Source organism: Desmodus rotundus, chromosome 8 (assembly GCF_022682495.2).
Source record: "Desmodus rotundus isolate HL8 chromosome 8, HLdesRot8A.1, whole genome shotgun sequence".
Lineage (NCBI taxonomy): Eukaryota > Metazoa > Chordata > Mammalia > Chiroptera > Phyllostomidae > Desmodus > Desmodus rotundus.
Genome location: NC_071394.1, coordinates 85,886,514 through 85,903,246, shown reverse-complemented (window position 1 = coordinate 85,903,246; position 16,733 = coordinate 85,886,514). Strand labels below are relative to the sequence as shown.

The 16,733-nt window shown below is 34.4% G+C and overlaps 1 protein-coding gene across 4 annotated transcripts in view; it reads right to left on the bottom strand.

The window, feature by feature from the left end:
* Nucleotides 1–16,733, bottom strand: part of DNAH12 (dynein axonemal heavy chain 12) — a 219,239-nt gene that overhangs the window by 43,375 nt on the left and 159,131 nt on the right. For all 4 annotated transcript variants that reach the window (XM_045192339.2, XM_053929996.1, XM_053929995.1 and 1 more), the window contains 8 exons: nt 14,303–14,434; nt 10,897–10,986; nt 10,132–10,272; nt 7,754–7,995; nt 6,591–6,738; nt 5,912–6,057; nt 1,388–1,602; nt 510–702 (listed from right to left, as the gene is read on the bottom strand). In XM_045192339.2, coding sequence (XP_045048274.1) covers nt 510–702; nt 1,388–1,602; nt 5,912–6,057; nt 6,591–6,738; nt 7,754–7,995; nt 10,132–10,272; nt 10,897–10,986; nt 14,303–14,434 — 1,307 coding nt within the window. The remainder of the gene's footprint in view (nt 1–509; nt 703–1,387; nt 1,603–5,911; nt 6,058–6,590; nt 6,739–7,753; nt 7,996–10,131; nt 10,273–10,896; nt 10,987–14,302; nt 14,435–16,733) is intronic.

The following is a 16,733-nucleotide window of genomic DNA, read 5'->3' as shown; positions in this document are numbered from 1 at the left end:
TATTAATTACCTATAATCTTAACATCTGAGGGGATGATCACTGTTAGCATTCTGTTGCATTCCTTCCCCAACTTTTTTGTATATATGCATCGACCATTTTTGTATTCATGCAAAATGTTACCCCTCCTGTATGTAGTTTAGTGTCCCGCTTTTTTGTTCTTATCCTAAGTATTTTCTTATTAACATCCTGTGTATGTCTTTGAACACATTTCTGATTTTGTCCATAGCATAAATTCTCAGGGGTCAAATTTTTTGGCTCAAGCAATCAGATATATATCAGAAATTATGGCCTAACACCTGAATCTACTACACATGTTAAAACACCAATATAATATAGTTGATATAACTTACTTTTTCTAAAATGGGTATTTTAAAAGATTATATTATTTAGTTTCTAATAACAAAATATAAAACTTGACAAGGTTTCAAAATAATCACATAGCAAAAGTATTAATGACCTACAAATATTCCTCTCTAGGCCATTTGGAAGCATCTGAGAAAATACATACCTCTCCTTTGCAACAACAATACCTAATAACTGATCTTCAAGTCCTTCTGGTGTTATCATGAAATTGAGCAAAGACAGTTTTGTAGCTAGCTCTGGCATATAGTGTGGATTCCTCAGTTTTGTGGTGATGTAAAACTTGAAATCAAAGGAATACTCAATAATGACCTCACCAAGCCTGATGCAGTCAACACCACCTATATTTCAGAAAACAAATGCATAGTAAGCAGCCAAATTTGCATAGCCCCTCCCCCTATGTTAAGGCCTTTCCCAGATTACATGTAATTTCTAGTAGAATACAGATATGACAAAAGTCACAGACACAGAGGCAAGTAAGCAGTTATACAGTAGGGCTCATTCATTCTGGGGAAGTATAAGGAATTTTTCTCTGGTTGTGGAACCTTCTAAATCTAGATTACTTTTGATCTTACTTCCTCTATCAATTTTGAATCATGATTCCAAAGCTATTTGTATGTGACCAAAGCTCTGAAAAGTACTAGAGTTTGGAAGAGATCAAATTTTTATAACCAGAAAAATATGAGGTAGGCAATGTTTACCTAAAGTCAACTTTGGTCCACATTAACCATTACTATTCACAATAATGGACTTTGTGTGAACCATGGTCATACGATACAGCAATTTCAGGCTGGCTTCAACTTCTTTATATTCTCTACTGAACAACAATCTGGATAACAGTGATTAAGGCAATAAAGGGAGGGCAACGTTCATTCCTGATACTTGTTCTAAATCTCCTTTCACACATAACAATGACATAGAATTTCTGAGTTATTAACCTTATTATTAAATTTGTCAGTGCTTTTTCTGCCTCAAAGATAATCTAATCATCTTTCAGTTCTATAACTAATATTAATTGATTTCTACCTTGTTTAAAAGTTTGTCTAAGTAGTAAAGGCTCCAAAGATGGATCCAGTTCTTCACCAACATTTTCTAACAGAAGCGGATTTCCAAATTGAATACAGTTCTCCAGTGTTCTCATATAATCTGAATCTGATAGTTTAATAACACTAAGCTGATTTTCTTTTTCAGAGTTTTTGATCCACTTATTGGCTTGACCCTGGGGGTCAATCATTAAAGGCCTAGAATATAATAAGAGAAATTCTGAGGGGAATAAATAGATATTCATATTTCTTTAAAATTATACAATTTAAATAATAAACATCACTATCAATTTGTAAAAATACAACATGTTTCACATATATTATCAGGATTAATCTTTACAAAAGTGCTGTGAGAAAACAGTGAAAGGAGGTTTTTTCTCATTTATTTTTGAAATGAAGAAATGCAATCTCAGGGAGTACGTGTTCAAGGTTCTGTGGTTACAAAATTAGTTCAATGTCAGAAGTAGGATGTTGCGATCCTGTAAGCTGTGTTCTTTCCAATATAACACACTGTCTTCAAGGTAATTTTTTTTAAATCCTCACCTGAGGATATGCTTATTGATTTTTATAGAGAGGGGAAGGGAAGGAGAGAGGGAGAGAAACATCAATGTGAGAGAGAAACATCGACTGGTTGCCTCTTGCACATGACCCAACTGGGGACCGAACCCACAACCTTTCGTTTACTGGACAATGCTCCACCTGAGTTACACCAGCCACGGCTCAAGGTATTTTTAATATATGACATCTGTTAACATAATATAAAAATAATTCTATTTATTTGTTAAAAATATAAAGTAAGAGATCTACTAGCCTCAAATTATCAGTAGAGTCATAAACTAAGTTCCTAAGTTTAGCCTGGTATAAATTTAAGAGCTATTTAGGATTTTCCTATGTAAGTATGGTAAAAACTTCATGTTTGAGAACATATGTTTCATGGTTTCAGATATTCAAAATATGTTGTGCTTTCTTCTTCCTCAGTGATAATGCTGCCCTATGTTTCTTTTGTGTTCAGTACAGTGCATTAAATTATCTATAAAAAATATTAGCAAAAAAAGGAGTTTTCATCTCATGTCACATTGGCTTTCTGTTTCAACAGCTTCTAGGGATAAAATCTTCTTTCTCTTTTCCTATAAATAAGCTCTTTAATCAAGTACTCCCAGATAACTCTGTTCTTTTATTTTCTTTCCTTTCCAAAAGACAAAACAATCCAACACTAGCTGCCTGGTTGTTTTCTTTCTCAGCTCAAGTTGTACTGAAATGCTACTGAAAGCACAAAATGGTTCAGACACTAGTCAAAATTTGCTTTTGCTATCACAGCAAACAGAGAAAACGTGTTCTGGAAATGAGAAAATTATTTTACATACAACTGCTTAAAAGTTCCCTAGTAATTATACTAGATGCATCAATGTCCTATTTAAAGAGACTTTTTTTTTCTTCCTTTTATATGCTCATTATTGGAAAAATACAGTATTTGTTCTTTCCCTTGCAAAAAGTAACAATTTCTAAAAATTAACATTTCAGTGCTAGTCAATATTCTTGGTAATGCCTAAATCAATGTTCTTAGTATTGCAATAGAGATCCTTTTTTATTCTAAAAGTAATTCAACTCCCACTTAATACAACTTTTTATAAATATTACAAATATAATTGGAAAATTGAGTTGTTTTGTCCATCAGAGAGCTAAGACCATGCGATGGTATTTATATTCCAAGTATGGTATGAAAATAATTCTCGTCTACATTTGAGGTCTTTGGACAGTCTGAAGAGAAAAACATTGTCAGTCTATGCTTCTGACAGAGGTAATATTTTGGGGAAAACAAAGTTTTACTGTTAAGTAGCCAGACTGATGTGTTAATAAACACTAATAAAGCAGTACAATATTTTCATCACTTGGTTAAAAAGCAAGTGAGAATTTGATATATAGACACTAAATGAGGTATTTGAAGATAGTAATTATAAAAACTAATATTTATTGAGCACTTGTAGTCTAAGTACTTTCTCCCAACATTCCTGTGAGGTAGGAATTATTATCTTCTTTTACAGGTGAGGCACCTGAGGCACTGAGAGGTCAACTAAGTTACCAAAATCTTAAGATAAAAAGCGATAGAGGAAAATTTGAATCCAAATACCCTGACACTGGTGTCTGCACTGCTCTCAACCACTGCACAATATTATCAACAGACAAACTTCTAGAAATTATGAGCAAGCAGAACAAGGATTGATTAATTATAAACTATGGGTCTAGCAGCATGACTAGCTAAATAATCTAAAAATCCTCCAGCCACCTAGTTTAGTGTATCCACTAGTGGTTAAAATATGACATTTTAAAAATACATAGGTGACATGAATTTAAGAGATACATACATACACAATAGAAACATCCAGTAAAACACAGGTGCCAGAAACAAAGACAAAACTGAATTCTAGAGCAGTAAGTATGTGAGCTGAAACGGTAGCTAGCCTTGGAAAGAGTGGCAGTTCTAATAACCTAGCGGCTCCTTTCATCCACATGTGCAGGAAGCTGGAACTGAGGCCCTGTGGTAAGCTTAACCTCACAGAACACTTAGTGAAAGCATAGGTAGAAAAAAGTCCAACTCTATGCATTTGGAGACAAGAATGAAGTGTTTTGATTCCTGTCTCATTTGTAACTGGGAAAATTCCCCTCACAATCTGTAACCTTGGGCCTACATTTCACACAGGTGCGGGGTGCAAGTTTACACTGTCTATGTAACCCAGGAAACTCCAAGCTGGAAAATAACATGTTCTGGGCTGAAATTATGCCTGGGAATCCTGGAAGAAGTAAGGGCAAAACACACATTGTAGCTGGAGCAACAGCAAAAGAGAAACTCAACCCCTGGGTGAGGGTTGGGGGGCTTGGAACAGAAAAACATCTTGCACTAAAAATATTATACTTTTATCAACTTTTACAAAGTAGAGATCTCTCACTCTAGGATAAGGGTGGGAAACTCCTGTTGAAGACCAACCACAGGTATAAGGCAGAATTAAGCGGTCATAGGAAGGAGGGATAGAAAGGCTGAAAAAGTCCCATCCTGAAGGCCCATGTACACAGGGCCTTCCTAAGAGTGACTAGGAAACAGAGTAACAAAGAACTCCCACTCTGCCCCGCAAACAACCTAACACAGAGTACCAAGCAACAGCAATCTACCTCCAGGCTAACAGCAAAAATGTGGAAAGAGACCCCCTTTGTGTCAGGGGCATTCAGGTGCTTGCCTTCTTTTGTATCTTTGAATGTGATAAAAGTAAGGACCTGATTTAATTTATTTTTTGTAATGATAGCCATTTATGGCAGCACATCCTTTCCTCCCTGATGTGTAATGCAACTTTAATGTATCTCATATTCCAAAAGAATATCAAATTTTTCATTATAGTTTAAAAGGTAGTGAATGTGATATCCTATTCTACATTTTACTTAACATAGTAATTAAGAACAAAGATTTGGAAGTAAAATTGCCTGGGTTCAAATTCTGACTCCATCATTGATTAGCTCAGTTAGTTATCTTACTAAATTTCAAATTACTAAATCACTCTGGGTCTCAATTTCCTCCTCTGTAAACTGGAATAATAATAATAACACCTAACTCACTCATAGGAGTTTATGTGGATATAGGGCACTTATAAAAGTAGTACCTCATGAATATAAGAACTCAATAGTACCTATCATAGTATATTTGAGATGCTGTCCCATGAAAAGTCTTGTAAAATTAGATGACAACACGATGAAATTACCATTTATAGGACACTATTTCTCAGATGAGATTAATTTTCCAAGTTTTCCAAAGTGATATAAGTGAAAGGATAACAATAAAAACCATTTGGAACATTCATATAATTATCACACTACTGATAGCAATTTTAAAAGATATATATGAAATTGCATAGAGTATAGTTATAGCACCTTGAAAGTGGGTAGAAATACCTAGTTAAAATAAATACATTGAATAGCTAAAAAATGGAAACAGCCTAATTGTCCATCAATAGGAGAATGCATCAACAGTGATACATTCATACAATGGATACCACTCAGCAACAACAAATAGCAACATATGTTGTGAGGAAGAAACCTTTCACAAATGAGTATGTACAATATGATTTTTTATATGAAGTTCTAGAATATGCCAAGCTAATCTATGGTGGGAAATAATTAGAATAAAAATTTCCCATGGTGAGGGTGGTAATTTACTGACAAGGGACATAAGAGAACTTCCTGGGAGTCATGCGCTGCATGTTGACAGAGGTTTGGGTTGCACAAGTGTATACTTTTGTATACACTTTTTAAAGAGCTCATGGAATGGTGTTCTTAAATTTTGTGTATTACATGGTATGAAATTTCACCTCAAACGAAAAAACAAATAATATTGAACATTAGTTAATGATATTCATGACTGAAGTGTTGGGGAAAGGGTATCCATGTCTGCTACTTAGGTTGGAACACATAAAAAGAAGGCAAATACAATAATTAAAAAATAAATATACTTTATGTTACTTACCAACGCCTGGAGTTATTAACAATCACTCCATTATCTATGGAGAAAGTATCTCTTGGTAATCCAGCAATATTCCAAGCTCTAATTTTTACTGGATCACCTAGGGTCTTACTCAATGAGAACTCCTCTGAACATGGGATTTTTTTCTCCTGTAAGAAATAAACAAATATCTAATATTTTCTTTCACCTTATTAATTGAAATATATTTAAAATTAAAATATTGATGTGTCATTACATATTATTTAATAACTAAGGAACAGGAAAAAAACTGAATTGAAAGTTGAACTATTACAGGGATAAAAGCATAGCATAGGAAACATTGTTAATAATATTGTAAAAACTACGTACAATGTCAAGCGGGTACTAGACTTATTGGGGGGATCACCTTATAAGTTACACAAATGTACCCCAATGCTGTACACCTGAAACTAACATAATATTGAATGTCAACTATATTTGAAAAAATTTTAAAAATCCAGAAAGTAAAAAATAAAATAGAAAAAGAAAGAAAGTTATACTATGAAACACTTTACTGATCAAACAAGAAGGAAAAAAGAAAAATCTCACATTTTCAGTTATTTCTTCCCTTCTCTGCCCCTATTATTATCATCCCCTCCCACCAATACCCCAACTTGTACTTTGAATGTTCTAGAAAGGAACTTATGAAATATAAAACCATTACCTTGCACAACATGCTCCAAATTTCTATACATGTTTGTCGAAAGCCAGAAGTGAAAGCACCAAGGTAGGCTATTACTCCTGCTGATACCAAGACATCGCCAGTCAAATTTTCATATACTATCTGAAGGTCATTTGCTGCTTGAGACCACCTGTGTGATAAACCAAAGTCAAAATAGCCTCACCATAGAGAATGATGCAAGACAGTAATTGAAAGGGCAAGGGGTTTCTAGTCCAAATTCTGTAACAAAAAGTCACAAAATACTGGGCACTTGATTATAAAATGAGGAGGTTGGGTCTCTTCTATCTCTAATGTGCTTTAACACATATCTATGTTACATAAATGACAATCAACCTTTCATTATTAGAATATTAGGGTTTGGGTTTTTTTTGCAGGATTTGGACTAGATATGCTCCCCCCCCACACACACATATTTTGTCTAATCATTTTCATCAGAATGATTTGGACTAGTGGTCCTGCTGTTTGGTTCAGTATTTATTGTTAGTCTGTAAAACATAGAAATGTCTGCAATTTATTACACCAAATTACACTGAAGTTGTACAGAAGCTACACACTATTGCTAGAGTTGATGTGTTCCATTTAATGAAAATGGTACAATAAAAATTAAATTCCAAAACTATCTAATCTGCACTACAAAGTCAAAGGCATATTATTTCATCATGTTATTCCTTCAACAAATGTCATTAATCAATGAGATAGCTGGCTGGTCAGTACAAATAAATAATTAGAATAAAGCTAACTGGCTTTGTTAGATCAAACCAGTTGCATCTTCTTTGAAATAAACTTCAACAAAATGAGACATACTTTATTGCCCCCCCCAATATTTTATTATGAAAAATTTTGAGCATACATGTAAAACTGGAAAGAATTATACAATGCTTGTCCACATACCAGTTAGATTAAAAATGATCATTTCCCTTACTTGCTTCTCTCTCTCTCTTTTAAAAAAACATTTGAAAGCAAGTTGTCAACAACTTCCTTTGACATTAACATTCGGTTTGAAGAAGACTGGCCAGGTGCCTTTGTAGAATGTCCCACATTTTCAACCAGCTATTTTAAAATCAGTAATCATAGTAAATATCCAAGAAAGTCACATATGTAAGCCTGACATTCTTAAATGTTGTTAAAATGAGCAGAAATCTGACCTTGATTTTTCGCCACCCAGTCCTCCAATTAGTTGTGAGGCTCTTTCAAGTTTCTTAGCACAGAGTTCCACCTGATCTTCTAAACGAGCCTTTTCCTCAGTCTTCTCAGTGAATGTGCTTTGTAAATTTTCCAAATGATGTTCAACCTCTGCCAGTTCTGCTCTCTTCTCATTCAAGAGCTCCATTGTCTCAGCTAAGGACTTCTGAGCATCTGATAAGCGGGCTTTCTTAGGAGCTACTACCTATTTGGGAACAATATATGCAGCTGTGATGCGTACTCTATAAAACTGACATCTAATATAATCCTTTATAGACATTATGGATTAATATGTTTATTATCATACATACACTAGTTACATATAATAATAAGTTATACAAAATGAACATTTTGTCTTAAATCTTACATATTTTTATACACAAATAAATTAAAATATACTTATATATTATATAAAATATATAAATCATTCTAAACCAGCACTCTGTCATATATAAAACAGATGAGTTATTCTGGACTAACAATGTCACATTATGTAGCAAAAATGGCACAATATATACCAAAATGTCTCTAAATATAAGTTGCCATTGAAGTACTGCCAAAAACAGAGAAAAACATGTGGCAGAATTGTAAGTGTTTAAAATACATGAATGTGCTTTTTTGTTGTTTGTTGGGGTTTTTTTGTTTGTTTGTTTTGGTTTGTTCTTTGCATTTCCCAAGTCTGTGATCTTCTTCGCCATCAGGCGAGGCATACATTTGCCTTGTTTGGGGGGAGGAGGAGGGTGGGGTGGTAGTGGGGGGAGATTAAGACTATGATAGAAATACAAAGAAAAAGAAATCCTTGATGTTCAGTTTCACTACCAAAATTGAATTATCCTCAGCAAACCTTGAAAAGACGCGTTTTGTTTAGAGAAAAAGGATTTCCTAAAGTTCTAATTTTATTATGCTCATTAATGTATCAGAAAGGGGGTTGCCAAGCCAAATAGAGACGGACTCGTAAATACAGAGAACAAACAGACTGACAGCTGTCATAGAGGAGGGGTGGTCAGGGGGCTGGGTGAAAAAGGTGAAGGGATTAAGCAGTACAAATTGGTAGTTGCAAAATATCCACAGACATGTGGATTGCAGCGTGGAGAGTATAGTCAATAATGTTGAGATAATGGGGTATGGGGCCAGGTGGGTGCTTGGGCCAGCCCTGGGTGACCACTTGCAGAGTGCATGGTTTTCTCCTCCGCTTTGCTATAGATCTGAAACTGGTGCAGGATGCTATCGAATGCAAACTGTTTGAAAAAAAAAAAAAAAAAGAATGGGGGTTTCAACTTTATCATTGAGTGTACTATAAGCCATCGGTAAAAAGAATTTAGCAGATGACCAAAAAGAATATGTGTGTTTGAGAGAAGGGAGACCTAAATCTTCTGCCAGGAATGAAGCTGAAGGCAAAGAGGGAGGAGGGAGGCAAGTATCAGACACGGAATGGCCCACTTTCTCTCCTGTGAGATGGAATCCTGAAGGGGACTATGTTAAAGAAATAGAAAGCAGGAAGCTCCACTTTCTACTTTTGACTTCAGAAGACATCCCAGATAAAATTAATTTTATTTCTTTAACAGGTGTATACAGGTCTACTCCCCTGAAACTAACAAAGTTCCTAGCTCTCTATAGGCACATGTATGTTACTAGGAATATTTTCCCAATCGTTACAGCCTGATCATTCATTCTATACTGGGAAATTTTTCTGAACATGTTACAATGTATTTTTACTTGCCTTTTTATTTATATATTCTGCTATCCTAGGCAGAATTTTGCAAGCTACAAAGGACAAGGCCAGTGTTTTCCCGATCCTTTGCTAGCCAAATTTACAAAATACTCTTAAACCATTCTCTGTTCTCCCAGGAATTTGACCCCAGGGGATATTTCATAAAGGGTTCCCTATCAACCTAGCCATTGCTTTAGGGAATCTTCCCATGTTCCAACTCTTAACCCTACTTAGATCTTCTTAATTCTAACCCTTTGAATCAATTGTTTAATCTGCCACTTTGCCCATGAAGTTCTAGATTTTTCTTTGTTTCTGCCCACCACTCATCAAGCTCTAATTCTCTTTTGCCCCAGGTCCCTATGGATATAGGTCAGGATATAGGTCATTTGGGCCAACTGCAATAACCATCCCTGCTCCCACTGCACCACCCCTCATACTAGCCCCTACCACGTTGTCACATGCAAGTATTTTCTTCTACTACTAGGTACTCGATGTCTGATGTGTATGCTGTAGCAGGACAAATTCTTTCTCATAGCACTCTTAGAAAAGTCTTAACTAGCAAATATATGCATGGATTTTAATTCCTGGGAATATTTTAATAGAAAATAGAAGTGCTGATCCTCAAAATACCTTTGCAACTCTGTCATATACTTCCATAGCCATGATCCATTTACACAGACCCTCAGCAGCAGAAGAAGCTTTAGCAACCTTAGGGGGGTCAAACTCAGGGTTTGTTAAATATTCTCCACGAATCTTCTGCATAACAGTCACCTACAAAACAAAAATTTAGATTTTAAAATTTCAACAAATTGCACAATCATAAGACAAAAAAAATATAGTAAAAACATTTGTATAAAAAGTTATGTTGTTTTAAAAAATCAGTACTTTGAGATAATTTAAAAATAAACATAATTAAAGCAGAAACACAAGTAATTTGTGAGCAAAATATGCAAAATTATGACAGATGTTAGAAAAATGCTTCTTCTAAAAACATTAAAAGACATGCTAGTTGAGAAAACATGGAAACAAGAGAAAAGGATAATTAAACATTAATAAATATATAAAAGCTCAAATGGGAAAAACAGATTATACTTTATCTCACATAAATTTGTGTATCAGATTTATTAATAAACTATCATAGGACACTCAGAGAACTCTTTTGTGTCAATAATACACTAAAACAATAATTTATTAAATGATTGTCAACGATTTGAAAGAGGCGTGGGTCTATGCATTATGAAATTCATAAAATAGTCATTAACAAGTAGAATATTATTTTGTTATTTTAATCAAAAATGGAAAATCTTCCTATATTTTATACAGTATTACCTAATGTTAAAGATTTTTCACATCTCAACAAAGTCACATTTACAAAAAAAATCCAATGAAACTCACTGGAATGTTGTCCTTATCATATTCTCTCAAATCTCTTAAGAAATTCATATCTCCCAGAAGTTTTTTGCTAGGTCCCCAGTAATCTAATATCTGTAAATAAAATTTTGCAAGTTTATTAAATGTACAATTACAGACGCTCACTATAAAATTTTTCTTCTTGAAGTTTAAGACATATTTTCTCCAGAGAAACTATATACTTCCAAAATATCAAGTTTTATCTTCTTGGAAATAAAGAAACTCCTCTCCCCAAAAGCATGATTGATATACATATCAAATATTTAAAATATGAACATGAACTTATATATTAAATTTATTATAAAAATTAAACATTCAAAGATAAATGATATGATTATTTCTCTTTAGAAAATAAGAAAAGCAACTAGTATAAACACAATCACAATTTCATAAGTTTATTATTTCAACTTTCATTTTTATTTATTTATTTTTAACTCTTTCGAACCAGAAATGTAGCACTATATACTAAAAGTTTCTGTTCCCTTTCCCCAAATTCATATATTGAAACCTAATCCCCAATGTAATAGCATTTGGGTCTTTGGGAGGTGATTAGCTCATGAATGGGATTAGTGTCCTATAGGGGAAAATCTAAGAGAGCTCCCTTTCTCTTCCACCACGTGAGGACACAGCAAAGACGTCACCTATAAACCAGGAAACAGACTCTGAATCTACTGGGGCCTTGATCTTGGACTTCCCAGGCTCCATTACCTTGAGAAATAAAGTTCTATTGTTTTTTTTTTTAGATTGTAACTTTAAATTTTATTTTATTTTAATTTATTTTATTTATTCAGTTATTTTTTAAAATTAATTTAATATTAATTTAATAAAAATAAATTTATTTTTATTCGGTTACAATTGTCTGCATTTTCTCCCCTTCCCTCCACCCCACCCCAACCAGTTCCACCTCCCTCCCCCACCTCTGCCCTCCCCCTTGATTTTGTCCTTGTGTCCTTTATAGTAGCTCCTATAGACTCCTCTCCCCACTATCCCCTCCCCACTCCCCGTAGCTATTGTTACAATGTTCTTAATTTCAATGTCTCTAGTTATATTTTGTTTGCTTTTTTCTTTTGTTGATTATGTTCCAGTTAAAGGTGAGATCATATGGTATAAGCCACCTAGTCTATGTAATTTTGTTATAGAAGTCCAAATGGAATAAGACAGGTAGCAAACATTTTTCTTATTAACAATTTACCTACGTTTCCCAAGTAAAATAAAGGAGAAAAAACAAAGATTATGCATTGTTCTCCCAGTTATAAGATAAAGTGCACGGTACTTACTTGTGCTACTGAAAGATATTAAACTAGCTGAACATTCTTTTTCCTACTTCCAGGTGTATGGTATGTGAGCATGAGTGTGAGTGTGTGTGTATGTGTACATGAAAATAACTTGGAAACATAAAAGCGTATTTATTTTCTTTATTATCTTGAAGAAGGATAGAATGACACACACACACACAATTCCAATTTTCCAGTTCAGGGATTCGAACCTAGGTACTGCAAAAATCTGAAAGGAAAACAAGTCTAGCCCTGGCTGGTACGGCTCAGTTGGTTGGAGTGTTGTCCTCAACACCAAAAGGTCACAGGCACATACAAACTTAGATTGCAGGTTTGATCCCGGAAAGGGGTAGGGACACGTGTGAGAGATCAATGTTTCTCTGTCTCTCTCCCTCCCTTCCTTTCACTTCTCTCTAAAATCAATAAGCATGTTCTCAGTTGAAGATAAGAAAATAAAAAGATTAAATTTCCAGAGAATTGCCATCCTTACAATTTCAAGTCCCTTCTTTCAAATCATAGTATGTCTCTATTCATCATTTCCTTTCACCTATTTTTAATTGGGTTATTCACCTCTTCATTACTGAGTTTTATTGTTATTGATACTTATATATTCTGGATACTATACTCATCAGATATATGGTGTGCAAATATTTTCTTTCATTTTGTGAGTTATTTTTAAATTTGTTTGATAGTGCCCTTTGAAGTACAAGTTTTTAATTCTCATGAAATTTTATTTATCTATTTTTTCAGTTGCTTGTGCTTTTGTTGTCATGTCTAAAAAAAAAAAAAAAGATACAAATCCTTCCGGGAAAAAAAAAAAGAATTCTTTCAAAATGTTAACTCCTCAGCTTGGTTTGTATTTTATCTGACTATCCATAAATAAAACATGACTGAAAAGTGAAAAAAAAAAGAAAAGAAAAAAGAAATCATTGCCTAATCCAAGGTCACAAAGATTTATACCTATGATTTCTTTTTTTGTTGTTGTCAATCAAATGCCCAAAATGGTATTTTGTGAAATTTTAAAGGATGGATCTGAAGTTTACCTAGCAGAGAAACTGCACATGAAGGAACCAAGAAATGAATTAAGGAGAACAATGAAGGAGTTTTTGCCTACCAGATATTGACACATTTTATAATGTCATAGCAAATTAAATATTTTGATGTTGGTACTCAAATAGACAACTTAATAAAAGAATACAGCAACAAAATAAAAGAATAAAGAATAAAAAGAAAATAAGTCTTTAACTTTAGGATGGAAGCTGTGCTTTCCTTTTTAAGGGATGTAGCCTTGAATAATAATTTTCTATAACAGCTAACATTTATTGTGAGCTTACTGTTTGTGAAGCTTTATACATAAGACCTTTATACGTATTAACTAATCCAATCCTCACACTAACGTTATGAGGCAGGTACTACCTCTTTTTACAGAATTTCACAGAGATTAAGCATCTTGCTAAAGGTCACATTGCCAATGAGGCTGGGATTTCTGACAAGACATTCTGGCTCCAGAGTACATGCTTTTAACAATTTCACTATTCTGTAACACAGCAGAATTTTGAATGCTCAGAAACAATGCCTAATAAGGTTATAAGAGTCCAGCACAAATTACGCCCCCTTTTTATTACAAACTCTCTTATTACAAAATCATGAGCATGTAATTCTGTAACAAAATGTCACACTCAAGCACACCATATGGCATTTTAGGTGAAATGTTCAAATTAAAACTATAAGTTATTACACCCATATTATTACCCTACCAACCACACTCAAGCTGGCGTTACTTCTGCTGGACCCTGTATATCAGATTCTTGAGATTCTTAGCTGGAAAAGTACAGAAATCTCAGTGTTCATTCAATCCCAACCCCATGATAGTGGAGAATCCTACATAGACAGAAAAGGAGATGGGATCAATTGGATACCCATTTTTTTCTGACACAATACTGCTTTTGCTTTGCCCTAGAATAAATATAGTGTTTTCCATAATTTATTCTGAACCTATTTAATCTAGAAAACAATATAAATTCCCTGGACTGGGTACTATTGACATTTAACTTAATAATTGCTGTAACTGTTCTGTATATTCATGAATATGATTTAAATCTGTGTCTAGTTATTACCTTGCCTCCTGTTCCTGAAGGATCAGAAATTTTTTCTGGTTTGATATCTTTCATGACACAAACAGCAGCCATAACTAGTTTAACACCAGATGGAGGATTCTTCATTGATTTCACAATTGTAATGTCCGCTGGCTAAATCAAAAGAAAATAGGATATCTTAAAAATAGTTTATTTATAAATAATGAATTTTTAAAGTAATATTGGAGAAGTAGCATAAAAGTAATATTGGAGAAAAGTATCAATTTTGACATGAAATTGTAATTGTTTTTTTTGGCTTTGTATGGCTATGAAAGAATTAACAGTATAGAATTTAGCACAGATTAACAGCAATGGTTCTCAAAATCTGGAAGATCAAAGATCCTATGGGAGTATTATGACAGCTATAAACCCTCCAGAAGATAAATCTTTGCACATAAACACAAAAGTTCCTTGTAATCACATACCAAGCCCATACATGGAACCCATGTTAAAAACCCTAATTTAGACAGGCTGAATTTTGTATTTTCTTATATGTAATATTAACTTTACCCCACCACCAAAATGAAGGAAGAGGTAGGTCCCACTTTCAAACTTACCTTTTTTAAAGGTATATATTGTTTTGACAGACATAATAGATTCATATACTTATTATCCACTCTAATATCCTGCTGACCTCCCTTGCGATTGCTAGAAAGCTAACAACTATACATTTTAGTTTCCCATGCAGCTAGAGTTTGTGGAAGGTCATTAGGGTCCACCACCACATCACCTGAATGATACTAGACGCAAACTGAGTAAGTGGGGCATCAAACTGAAGAGTGTGAGGCGTCTGTGTTGCTGATATGGACTATAGTAGAGACGGTGTAGCTCTGTGGGAAGGCTCTGTGAGCTTCAGAGGGATCATCCCTTTGGTAAACTATTTCTGCAATTTGGTTTTGTGGTCATTCCTGGCAGGTCAGCCTACAATCTGTTTCTTCAGCTCTTCCAACAATTCTGTAATCTATTTGTAAAATTCCCTACAACTAAAACAGGAACAGATTCACAAAAATGGAGATCACATGGAGGGTTATCAGTGGGGAGGGGGAACAAGGAGAATGGGAGAAAAAGTACAGGGTATAAGAAGCATAAATGGTAGGTCCAAAATAGACAGAGGGAGGCTAAGAATAGTAATGGGAGATAGAGAAGCCAAAGAACTTATATGTACAACTCATAGACATGAACTAAGGTAGGGGAATGCTGGTGGGAGGTGGGGTACAGGCAGAGGGGAATAAAAGGGAGAAAAAATGGGACAACTGTAATAGCATAATCAATAAAATATATTTTTAAAAGTCTTGTCTGCTTATACTAAACAGAGCCAATTCTCTTCTCTGTAACTGAAACCTAAGTCATATCACATACAGTATTTGATACCAAGAATGTTACAAGCAACAGACTTTCAAAAAAAGGAGAATGTAATGTTGAGTTGATTCAATAATTGGTGGGGTTTGAAGGCATCAAGAATCCTGTGCGTTTCAGAGAATGGAATGCTGAAAGTCCATGGTACACAGTGATAAAACAGTTACTTAGAATAATGCTCATGATCATCTAGAATGGAATGTTTGTTAAAAACAAGGCTTTGTCAGAATGATTGACTGCTGTGATAGATGTCCTTCTAGGAGAGAATGAAGAAAGACCTTGGGTAGAGTGTGGTGTTTAAATGTGCCAAATGGCAGACAGGAAGAAAATAATAAGCTCAGGGTTTTAAATTCCTGGCTCAGAGCACAGTGAGAGCACTAAGAAGTGTCTATAAATGCCCTAAAATAATCTCATGTCTTATAACTACAGGGTTGATGTAACTGAAAATCAGATACATTTGATCCTGTGAGATGCTGATTTACCCATACGTTGAACTCACCATCTTGTCAGGTCTCTTACACGAAAGTTAGGGCACTGATTAGGAAAGAAGGCAAAGAATGGGGTCTGAACATCCTGAACCACATTACTACACTGGGCCTCCCTAGTCAACAGAAGCTGTCTTTCCTGCTGTGTTTGATGAGGTTGTTCTGGTCTTGCCTAAAGACCCTATATAATTCATATACAATACAGTGCAACCCAGACAGGTAGACAGGTGGCACCCACATCTGTATTCGAAATGATCTTTAAGTATTTCTGTACATGCATGTCTACGGGGCTGCAGAACAGTAGCTGCACACTCTGTTTAGCGTATGCCTTCTGGTCCATGTACAGCAGTACCTTGTCCTCTTGGAGACTGTTCCATTTTCATTGGAATATCCTAAATAAAAATTATAAATAATCTATGAAAAGCAAAAAATAAGATAATATATCCAAGAGGAAGTGGTGAGTCAAGTTTCATTTGACTGGACAAAACAACATATTATCACCCACTGAAATAGAATTATATCTAATTAACCAAGTGCCTGTACACAATTTTACTTTGTTGGTGAAATTCAAT